The 12,288-nt window shown below is 39.5% G+C and overlaps 1 protein-coding gene across 1 annotated transcript in view; it reads left to right on the plus strand.

Moving 5' to 3' along the window:
• NUP210 (nucleoporin 210) overlaps nucleotides 1-12,288 on the plus strand; it is a gene marked incomplete at its 5' end in the record, with an annotated part of 67,214 nt that overhangs the window by 1,118 nt on the left and 53,808 nt on the right. Inside the window, 2 exons of the mRNA XM_062585314.1 lie at nucleotides 7,200-7,336; nucleotides 7,800-7,931. Of these exons, the coding sequence (XP_062441298.1) occupies nucleotides 7,200-7,336; nucleotides 7,800-7,931 (269 nt within the window). The remainder of the gene's footprint in view (nucleotides 1-7,199; nucleotides 7,337-7,799; nucleotides 7,932-12,288) is intronic.

Here is a 12,288-nt window from a genome sequence, read left to right on the forward strand (position 1 = left end):
GTATCCATTAAAAAAAAAAAGTTAGATATGTTTAGGGTGATACTTCCCTATGTGCCAGATCATATATTTAAACTGCTTGTAGCAGTTTTTTTGTTACTAAGTTTGTGGTTGAGAGTTACTGAAATACAACTCCTTGGGCGAGGGTTCTTACTGTGCGTCCGTTTGCCCCTCAGGCCTCCGTGTAAGACTGTACTTAACGGGTGGTCCTATGCGTCTCGCTTCTGGCTTCGTTACAAGTCTTTGATCTGTGACAGCCTAAAGTCTGCAGATGTTTCTTCATAAAAGCAGTAACAAAGAGTTGTGCTGAAGAACTGACCCAAAGCAAGTTGCTAGGTGCAGCTGCATGCACTTAGGTGATTTAATTGTTGTAAGGGTTATTTTAGTGAATATTTTGCAAGTATAATCTGTAAAGTCCTTAAAAGGACGTGGCACAATTAGTAAAATACATTCTAGTAAGGCAAAAAGTGGATTTATCAAAACGCTAGTAAAATTTGAGGGGTGTAGCTTCTCCTTCCTGTTTTGCCAGCAATCTGCTGGGTAATGTTGTGCCAGCTACAACGATTCCCACGTGTGCCACTGTAGTTGTCAGGAAAAGTATGTAGACCTTTGTAAATCTCTTTAGATCTTTTCATCTCTTGATCTCAAGATTATACTCTAGGAAATGCCAGATTTAGGGCCCAAATTTGATCTGTTCTGTCTGTATGTTTGTAATGAGGGTGATTTTGGAGGCACTTCAGAGCATGTTACGCTGGTATCAGGTGCCAGTGGCCAGCGGTCATATTTCTTGTATAAATATGCTTCAACTTGTTTTGGCATTTTCTCCTTATATTTACCATTTGGAGATTCCTTTTGTTGAGAGTTAAGGAAACCATGCTGACCTCGTTTAAGGTGTGCCATCATCTTCTGCTCTGAGGCTGTAAATGCGCACTCACTTCCCCTTTGCACGGACCGGATGTGGGTGGTAAAATTCTGCGCGTGCTTACAAAACTGTTAGAAGGAAGTAGTAGCTGGTGAAGGGGGCGCTGAGCAAAAGCAGTAAGGATTTTAGTGGTGCTCTGAGCAGGTCTGCTAAGGTGCATCTGCTGCTGTCTTCCCCTCTGCTCTACATCCTAGCCCCTGCAGGCCTCTGACTGTGAGAGATCAGGACGAGGTTTACTTCGGGGGGCAGATAGCTCCACACCTATTTACTGACAAGTTTCCTGTACTTTCCTGTGAAAGTTGTTGTAATTATTGGAAAGAACCAATTAAACTAATGAACTTAGCAAGTACCAAATGTAATGTTATTAAAAGTAATAAATATTCTTACTCTGTAAAATGATGGGTGGATTTCTATGCATGATAGCAGGAATTTAGAATGGAAATAAGATTCAGGCCCTTTGGAGCCTCTAAAGAGGGAGCTAATGTTGTGTATATGGATGATTTCTTAGATTAGAAATAGCGTATGAAAACTATTCTTATATTTCAACAGCAATTTTTTTGTTGTTGTTAAAAGTTTTATTCTCAAAGATTAATTTCCAAAGCATAAAAATATTCCTGTTTGTAAACATTACGCATGGTGCTATCTTCTGGGATAGAACAGTGTGCAGATATAGCCAGCATTTAAATTACTTCTGTATTTATCTTTTAATTACCTTAATCCAGCAATTACACCTGGAAGAATGAGAGCATTCAGTAGCAGAATTCTCTTCTTGAAGGTGATAATGGCCTAACGTTTGTTGCAAATGTAACAAAGGAGAGTTTATTGTCTTCCTAGATATATGTTTTCATCTGAGAGTGTCACTACAATACATAACCCTAATTCTCTTTATTAGAAGAACGGGTGGCTGAATATTGGAAGATATCGTTAGTTCAGTATTATTGAGTCATATAATTTGTGGAGGAATGAAAACCTAGATGCATTGCTTCTGTTTGAGTAGTTACACAGCAAAGTTCAATTCCCAGCTCCTTATCTTGTGATATTTCTGATAGTGTTTTCTGATAATGTTTTGTTAAGTTCATTTAGACAGATGTGATGGCTTATAGAATAAAAAATAGTGAATACAGAATTACCGATAAAGGTGATCAAATTGCTGATCAAATTTTGCTTTAAGGCTGACAATCCCATATGAAATTCTTTCTATGCATTATTATATATATATAAAATATTTTTTTCACATAGCTACCTGTGTTACCACAATCCATCCTCACTTCTCACTGAAGAATGTCTTGCATGAGATCCTGACTGCCATGATTTTCCATATTCTATTAAGAGACCCCTGTAATCCTTATACCTTTCTTTGGTTCTCACCTGCTCTGCGTTTCCCCCTTACAAGGGCTGTATAGCAGGCAACAGAACAGCCCCTTTCCCCTGGGAGGTGCCCGTGCCACAGACTGCTGCCCGCTGCGGGGACTTGGTGCACCGCAGCGTATGCTTCTGCAGCTGGGCTGTAAGCGGACTCTCCGGAGTCGCAGAAGCAGCCCGGCAAGGGGCTGAGCTGTGCGGCTGGGGAAGCAGGAAGGGCTGTGCTGCAGCAGCTGGGCTCTTCTGCAGGCCCCAGCACTCCAGCGCAGGTGGCCGAGCCTGTAGTGCAGGTGTTCTGCCAGTCGAAGAGGTGGAAGAAATCATCATGCCTTTTCTCTTGACAGATCCATTAAGCTGCCGTGCAGGTTTACCATTGAAGAAATTCTGAATCTGAGCGTTTCCTGCCAGGACAGTAGGTCAGAAAGAGTAGGGACCCTTGTCAACTGTGGCAACTTTCATCACTGAACACCGTAAAATGTTCCAAGATATTTACTTTCTCCATGCGGATCTTATCTTAGCTATCTAGCCTTTAAGTTTATGTACGTATGAGAAGGTTTAGCGGAATAGATATTTTTGTACTAATGCTGAATGTCACACTTGTATTTGGAATGCTACCATTTTGGGTTTTTTTTTTTTTTTCTTGTTGTTTGTTTTGGGTTTTTTTGCTGTTCGGAAATTAGGGTAAGCTAATTTCGGAACAACTTGTTTAGACCAACATTTCATTCTGTTAGTTGTATCTATCGGTTGTTATTTCAGAATGCTGAGGTGACTAGCAGACTGATTATGACCTTTTCCTTAACACAGCTAGAGAAGGTGCATAGCAAGCAGTTATGGTAAAAATACTTTTGGCCAACTGTTGATTTAACAAAATAAATTGATTTCAGTTGGGCATCTGGATAGTACTTTGAAAACAGTCATCACTGGCTTAAAACTGCTTCCTTTGAAGTTAATGGGCACATCAGCTGAGCACTGTTAGAAAAATCCCATGAGCAAAAGCTTCATCCTTTTTCATTCTGTAGTGTGTGATGTGTCCATTTGCCCTTAAAGCAGAACTGGGCTTTTTGCTTTTTATTTATTTATTTATTTCCAGTACAATAAGAGAGATCCTAGAAGAGGACTGAGTGAACAGTAGAGAGAATTATCCACTGCGTAATTAATTCTTAAGTTTTGAAGGAACTCAGCCAGGCTCCCTCTGTGTTTTCTTTGGAATAGATTTAGTTCCCATATTCTTGGTTCTCAGGGAATCCATTTTTTTAATCATACAGTTGCAATTGCCTGCATGCTGTTTTGTCTCTTGTGTGTTCATTTTGGTATGTAAACAATGAGTAAGGTGTGAATTAGGTACCTGATGTATTGGCCAACCCAGTCTTATCAAGCTCTCCACAACATTTATTTTCCAGTTTCCCTCTGGCTAAGTATCTGCCCACATATGTGATAAACTCTGAAATATTAGATCAACTGACAATTACAGCACATCTTCAGAAAGGCAGGTTTCTGCTAATATAGTTGATTGCATTTAGTCCAAAGAGTTGACAAAATAATGTAATATGCTGAAGCAATAAAAATCAACAGAATAATGCTAGACTTATAGAGAATCTATAAGACTTTGTCTGATCTTTAAACCAGCCGCTAAACAATTTAACTATAATCCTTGAACTATTCCAGTGTGACATGATAGAAAAGTCAGAAAGTGTGGGAATAGGACTGGGTAGATCTGTAGACATAATCTTGGCACATAGTTCTGTGTGTATGGCAAAAAAATCATGAATGAAATGGAATTTGGCAAGAGGGCTGACTGACTTCAGTGCAAGTTTTGTAAATGCATTGCAAGTAGAATTTCATTCTGAGAGAAATAAGTACCGGGACATATGTTAGTTTTCTTTTCCACTTCCTTGCTCTTCTCTCTAGTGCTTTCTCCTCTGCTTTTCTTCTGGACATTGGTGTGGGATTTGGAGTGAGTGCCAGAAATGCTTCCCACTGCTTGCTTCTCAGCATCTAATTCTGACCCCTGACAGGACTAGCTCTCAGTAGCACACCCCAGTGTGCTGCCCAAAACCTGCAGGAGGTGGAAGATGATACAAGATTTGGGGTCACTTTAAAGCAAAAGTTTCTTGTCCATCTAGGACACAGCAGTGACCCCAGTAGAGTAATACTACTGTAATATAAAGACCACTTTGATTAGTGCCTTGTCCTTTCCATACTTGACCCTGAATAGGATGCATCTGTAAGTGGAATGATTGTGCTTTTTTTGGTGTTGCTGAGTGATGTCCAGGGATTGTCTAATATTCCATTGGTCATGTATTTTTCATTTTGTTTTTTAAAAAAAGTTATATGTACTCTGTTATAATGTAAATTGCAATGCTAAACCAAATCCCCAAAGGGGCTTGCTTCACCTGCCCAGTTCAGGAAATTGCCTAAAAAAGCAAAATTTGTATTTGTTATATAATTAAAAGTGTATTTGTATGAGAGTCGTAATAAATTCATCTAATATTTTTCTTCTGATTTTTAACTACTGTTAGAGGACAAATCGTACCTAAACTCAAGTTCGCTATTCCAATAACAGCTAAGAACTCATCAACGTTCAGCTTCAAAAGCATAGAAACTCGTATATAATCTTAGAGTGCATACCAGTTTACAGCTGTAATTAAATGCAAACCTTTAGTTTATCTTTTTTCTGCCTGCCTTTTACAAAGTAAGACTTACTTTTACGGTGTGGTTGTTAGTGCAAACTATAGTATTTATGTGCTGCAATACATAACCATATAGTAGGAGAACAAATAAAATACACAGTGAAACTCCTTTTGTGTTTGGAAATGCGATGAATCTCAGGCTGTAAAAAGCAAAATCTTAATTAATCCAAAAAATCTTGCGGCAAAGAGTGTTAAGCAATGTAAAGAACTGTGTAATATGTATGTAACAAAACAAAGTAGATGTAAGTTCCTTAAATGTTTATTTAAATATATCTCCATGCATATTAAGTCAAGTCTGCACGCTCAGCTTAGAAAGAAACTGTTTGGTTGTGAATACTAACATTGTTTAGAGAAACTTGCTGAAAATTGGAGAACTATTTCATCGTTGCCTAAGAAGTTACAGAATGAAGGGTAAATAACTAATTGTTGTTGTTAGATTAAACACTGTATAGCAAAGTTGAAGCTACTCATTAAAATAGGTAATGAAACATTCTTATAAAAACGGTGCAAACCCTTACATAATAGTATGTTCACATACAAAGTGTACATTGCTAAAGTATAACAAACTTAATCTTCAGGTTTAAACTTTTAACTGGGGTTTAGATTGTCCATTGCCAACCACTTTTAGTGATCTGTTGAAATACTTCAAAATTTCTGTTTTAATAATAACTACAATTGCTCCCAAATCCTTTAAATCTGGTCTTTGTCTAAGGAAAATATTATTGGAAGCACATCAATATTAAGTATTTATATTTCATTAAATTAACGACTTTTGCCCACGACAGCAATATTATGCTGATAAGCAGTGTCTAATGAGTGTGTATATCTCCACAGATATGTCCAAATAAAAATGTTTTTGCTGGGTTCTTGTGCCCTGAGATGCAAGCTTTTGGGGACCCTATTGGTCGAACAGGGTGTTATGGTCAAGTGCAGACTTCTAGGTGGGGAACCAGAGTGCTGACACAACTGGATTTTTCTGTCATACAAAGTTTTTCTCTGTGAGAAGTGTAGTGCTCCCTGTTGTACTGCTCTGAACTGAATGCTCTCAGGCTCCTGTGACTGGATTTGTATTCGAAATTGTGCCTTTTATTGCTTAAGTTTGCAAAAGAGACTTGCAATTTTCTTCTAGTTACTGCAGCTAGATTGGTCCATGTCCAGCTTGATTGTAACTGTTAATGCTAAGAAAGTTGAATATATATATATATATATATATATATATATATATTTGAAATTAGTATGTTTTTGGTCAACAAAGGGCTGAGGGGTTTTGAGTTGTTTTTGTTTTCCACTGGTTTGGATTGGTTGGTTCTGCTGATAATAGAAGTAGGTGAACCCTAAATTTGGGGAGCAGGGCACGTATGGTATTGCTCTCGTTTGAAACTCTCCTCCTCCAGCCCCTTGCAGATAAGATTTTTCCCATCAGTCACGGATGTTCTTGAAAAGCCTCTGGAAGAAAGGTCTGAATCAATCTGGCTTCACCGTCTTTACCGGCAGGGTCTAGCACACAGGCTAATTGTATTTATTGGATTAGGCAATGGTTTATCAGAGCAGCTGTCATCATCTGGGAGGAGCGGTTCCTAACGGTCCGTCCCTGCCCTCGGCAGCTGCTTTCCGTGCTTTAATCCTGCCCGAGGGCCTCGCGCCAGGCCTGGCACAGGCAGGGCGCTCCGGGGAGCCGGAGCCGCGGCAGCTCCCCGCGCCGCGCCGGTCGGCAGCGCTCCCGCTCGCTCGGAGCTGGGCTGCCCCCGACGCGCCTGGCGGGGAGCGCGGCCTGCCCCGACGCTTTGAGCCCTCTGGGCGCCGCGCGCTCGGGCCTCGGCCGGATGCTGTCAGTATTTCAAGTTTAGTTTCGAGGCGTTTATTTACTAATAGCTTTTAAAGTTGATTTCCCTCACACATACATACCTTGAAATTTTGGGGGCACAAGAAGTGAGACTTTGGGCTCCGCATCCACAGTCAGCTTCCTGCAAAGCTCCTGCCTGTCTTGAGAGAAGCAGCAGAGGTCAGAGTGGGAAAGTGATAGATGCATCAATTTTGGGTCAAACTTCCACGTAGGCTTTAATTTCACCAAAGTTGACTATACGAGCTTGCGTATTTTAGTGTTACTTGCTTTAAGAGTACAGAATAAATCCATTTTACATAAAGCATGTTGGTGGCTTTTAAACCAGTCCTTTAGAGTTTCTCTCTAGTGCTAGCTTAAGTCCTGCTAACACAACCAAATCTTGCAGGTCCTCCACCAGGCCGGAGGTCGCCAGCATAGAACTGGCAGACCAGGGCGAGCGCCAGTGTTCGCAGAAAGCTCTTGTCCAGGCACGGTCCTCGCAGCCCACGCGTCAGACAAGCATCATCTTTGCTGAAGATATAAGTAAGTTCCAACTTTCCTGCCTTTTTTCTATAGGCAAAACGCACATCAGTGCTTGTTTGTGAACATCGTGACGTTGTCCAGAAATGAAATACAGATTTAGGAATGCACAAAACAAGAAATAACCATACATATGCATAACCATTTTAGACTTTCCATAGGCCTGTTCTTAAAGTTCAGTCTTTTAAAGCCCTCAAATCAATATTAATGAAACATCCAGGAAAGCAGGTAATTCTTAAATCTGAATTTCTTAAATTTGAGGATTGCTAAAAATCACTTTCAATATATATATATATTTTTTTATGTAGTGCAAATACAGATATTTGGCATTTAGGAAACTGAAGGCTGCATTTCTATGTCTGTCATATAATCTATGCTGCTATTTTGTCACGTTAGCGTGATTGTTTTCATGGTGAGCATGTTCAGTGTTACTGATTTCATATTGTCTTTTTGACTTGTCTTCAAGTGACTGGGCAAGTGCTTCGATGTGATGCTATAGTTGATATAATTCATGGCATCCAAATTGTGTCTACAACAAGAGAACTCTATCTTGAAGATTCACCACTGGAGCTAAAAATTCAGGCTTTGGATTCTGAAGGTAAGAGATCTCCTAGTAAGATATAAAATGTATTTTGAAGTTATTCATTGTCTAAGGTATGTAGTGTGTTTATGTGAGACAAAATTGAATGTTAAAGGTATAAAACCTAGATACCTAAGTATCTAAATAGGAAAATAAAAAACTACTTGATTTCTTTTTCTTTATTTTCCCAGTAAACTTAACTGTAATGTCAGGAGATTTTTTAAATATCAAAATTTAAAATAAAGATGTCAACTCTTACTCCTGTCTTGGAGGTAGAATTTCTAAGAATGTAATGGAAAAAGTCCTAATGTTTGTCCTATTGAAATAGCACATCAGGATTTAACTAGACTAAGCAAGGCTGCACAAAATATGAAGTAGTTTGTTTTCTATGAACTGAAATAGTCTAAAAAATTTTGCAAACAGACATTTTATTTGAGTCAAAGCAAGGATACAACAGGATGTTTGAAGAGATAGTGTTGAGGACCATCTACCAATTGCTTGGGTTCATATCCCTTAATCATTATGGGAAGCTTCACTATAGAAAGGTGTGATTAAGGTTAATGGGAATTAGTGCATTTGGATGTAATCCGTAGCTATTTAATAGGAGCAGAAAACTTCTGCTTAACATACTATCTGTAGCATCAGAAAAAAGAACCTTGGTGCTAGTAAGAATTTCATGCTTTGGTTTCAACAGCTGTTTTTATGCATGTGTGAACGCTCACACAAACCGAATGATTTTGAGGACAATTTATAAGCAAATGATATGCAAAAGCATGAATTGCTTGTATTTTGGATAGCTAATGAGACCCTGTCCACATTTGTTTATTTCTTAATCATGTATGTCAGCTTAAGTACAGCAAAATGTTGAGAAGTAATTCCATTTTCCTGTGCTGTGTGTAATACCAGATTCTTGGCTTGGTGCTTCTGCAAGCTCTCCAGCATGCTCAGTGGACAGATTTGCCTTGAAAGCCATCCAAGTCAAAGTTTGCACAGGAGTAGTGGTTTAAAACCCACAAAGAATGTTTAATCTGAATGACTGAAACAAGATGTTCATTAGAAGCCTTCAAACTAAACTTCTGAATCTCACTTAATGGGATCAGAATACACTCAAAAGCTTTGAAAATGAATTTCTTTTAACCTAAGTAACCTGGGGGGTGCTACTTTGGAGCACTTTGGACATACTGGAATCTCAATAATCCTTATCTGCACACTTTTTTTTTTATAAGCAAGCAGGAAGAGTGGGTAGTTTATTGGAGGAAATAAATGTTTAGATAAAATCAGAGAATTGGAGATATATATATATTTTTTTTTTTTGCTATGCAGGAAGTACAAAAATCAACATAAAATAAGGATAAGTTGTTAAATAAAAATTGGCAGAAATCTATTTAGGTTTGCTGAAAACACATATCACAGAAACATAGCAAGCTTTATGCTGAAGTCTGTGTGTATGTGCACACATACACAACTATATATTTTGTATCATCTGGTATGTGTACAATGTTGCAGTCATACAAATATTTTCCTAGTATGTAAAGGAGTTAGTTGTGTGGGTATAAGAGTATGATATGTTTTGGGTTGATGCAGCAGGTATGGATCAGTTCCTTCATTAGTACTGATGCTTCTACTCCTGTGTGTATTGCTGTATCTTCAGGAACAGTTTCTTGCCTTGCTCTTCTGTATGTGTTGTCAGATCTTTTTTCACAAGCTGTATATACTAATCATTTGCATTAATTCAGACTCCTTTTGCTAGTAATCCACTCCAAATACAAACTCAATTCTCAATTACAACTTTTCAGAGACTGCATTGGGGAGTGAAATCTGATCTGAATAATTTAAGAGGGGAAGATGATCTTGAGTATCTTTGGCAATTTAAGTATATTTTATCTCTGTTAGCACTCATCTCAAAATAGCTTCTGGTTATACAAATATTTTCTACTTGTAAAAAGAAATACAAGTAGTTACAAAGTGTAGAAAAAGTCATTTTGTAATTGTTTCCTTTAGAATGTTGACCTTTTTTCAATTCACTATGACTTACATAAGTTAAATAAGAGGAAAAGACTTGAGAATTTTTCTTTATTTGTGGATAATATTGAGAAATCGTCAGAATAAAGCTGACCTCATTTACTCAGTTTCATCAGGGTACTGTATCTACTCCACCTCTAGGAAAAAATTACAAAAAATAGAGTAGTTTAATTCATGTGATTAAATCATTTGAGTTATGGGAATCACAACAACCTTCCAGTCAACCTTTTAGGTGTTTTGAAAGGGTAAAAATCCCTTACTTTGAGAACAGTTTGCCATGCCAGAGGAACTCCTGTATGACAGAACTTCAGCTTCTTAAAATAGAGATCTAAGAAAATGGTGTGTGACCTGAGACTTACAGAAGGGCTAGAAGAGTTGCAGCTTTGTATGACCTGCTTATTTTTAGCAGCCTAATACTTCAGAAAGATTTTTTTTTGAATGTTTCTTACTTTGCTAACTTCCTGTGAACTATGTTTCAACTGCATGCCATAGTAAATTTTTTAAAATGTTTATGATCTATATGGTGAACTCGTCATAAGAATTCAGATCAAAAGTGTTTTGTAGAGTAGAAATGAAAAATATTTTTTGTTGCTTTTAGTTGATTTTTTGATACTACTATAATTTGAAAAATAATTTTCTACATCAGTTTGTCTTCAAGTACTTCAAGCCGTCTTTCCAACAGGTAGTGTGCTAAAATTACTGTATTTTTTTTTCTTTGTATGCTGGGAATAAAGGAATTTATCATAGTACACTGGGATACAGAGAACTGAAATGGAATTTAAAATGGAGAAGTAATGTCTACAAAACTAATGCTTTGCAAACACTCTTTGTAAAATAGCCCAAAGTAGTCTGGCACAATCTTTATGTAAGTATTAATGGGGGTTATTTTGGGGAGGATCTAAAGAGCATTCAGTCTTCAGCAGAGAGAGGATGAGATAATTACAGCTCTTTGCTCTTCAGCTTATTTGCAGAGCCAAATCCCACCACCAGTAGAAGTCAGTGGAGCTCTTGCTCCTGATGGAGCTAGGTAATGGGAAGCTGGGAGGCCCCATGTTTTGTCCCTGTTATTCCAACACAGGGTTTAGAGTCTTGGGAATACAACTTGAACCAAGTTGTATTATCCTTACATCACCTGAAACTCCTATCTGTCTTCCACATCCAATCCAAGTCTATTGAGACTTCTGGTAATTTAAAGGGCTGTGAAAGGGTTTGTCCCTTTTTTTATATCACCCCAACTGTTTCTTAACTGCGTCTAAGATGTTTCATCTAGCTGTTTGGGTTTTTTTAAGCAAACAAGCAAACAAACCCATATGGAGTCCCCAGTTACAGTGATCTGCCCAAATCTGAATAATTCTGGGAGAAAGTTCATCGATTACCCACCAAAACTCAAGAGTCTCCCCACTTCCAAAGTCTCAGTAATCATCTTTGACTTCAGCCTTGGGAGATATCTGCGAGGCAGGCCATTGCTACCAGTCTTGAATCTGAGTTCATTATCTCTGACCTGATGATACAGGAGCACTTTTGTCATCATTGGCTTTTCGAAGCCCACAAATCGTTTTTTTACCAGGCAGTACTGCATCAGGTGACTCTTCCTGGGCAGCCAAAGAGCATGAAAGAAGAGACAGGGAAGTGAGGGGGTGCCTGTTTGCGCAATGGGAGCTTGCATGTGTTTGGCTATGAGCGTGCCTGGTTTATTGGCCTCCTGCCTGGTAGATCCCAGCCGGGGAGTGGTGCCCCTTCTCCTCGTTTGCTGCGGAGCTGCTCTGGCCTGTCCAGCGCAAGCTGCTTGGCTGCTGAAGCCTGGCAAGGAGCTCCTGGGGGAGCAGCTCTGGGCCAGATTGTGGGCTGCATGGGGAGCCCCAGGGGCAGCGCGGTGGCCAGCCCTGTGGCCGCTGCGCAGCTCCCCTGACAGCGGGGTGATTCTGCAGGCAGGCAGGAGGGAAGAAGTTAGTTGATGAGAGGGGCCGTATCATCCCTCAGGCTCTCCAGTGCTGTCACGGGTAGGCTTAACCCCCAGGGCTCCTGTTGCTGTCCATGCCACAGAGATGGCCTAGCGGACAGCAGTGACAGCCCGTGGTCGCCTGGCTGCTCCCCTGTACCGAGGGGCCCTGCCAGGGTCCCGGGGCATCCAGGGCAGAAGGCAGTCCAGAGGCTGGAAGGATGGTTTTGCGCTTGCTGTAGCGCTGGCTGTGTCCAAGCATAGCTCCTCCCACGTGCCGCAGTGTGCTTTGGCCCTGTGATTTTCAATTTGAGCAAAAGAATATAATCTAGCTTTGCAAAAATAAACCATACACTATTAAATAAAGGTAAACCTGATTGCGTGTTAAATAACTCATTCTCAATCAATTTTAAT

Source organism: Rhea pennata, chromosome 12 (genome assembly GCF_028389875.1).
Source record: "Rhea pennata isolate bPtePen1 chromosome 12, bPtePen1.pri, whole genome shotgun sequence".
In the NCBI taxonomy this organism is placed as follows: Eukaryota; Metazoa; Chordata; class Aves; order Rheiformes; family Rheidae; genus Rhea; species Rhea pennata.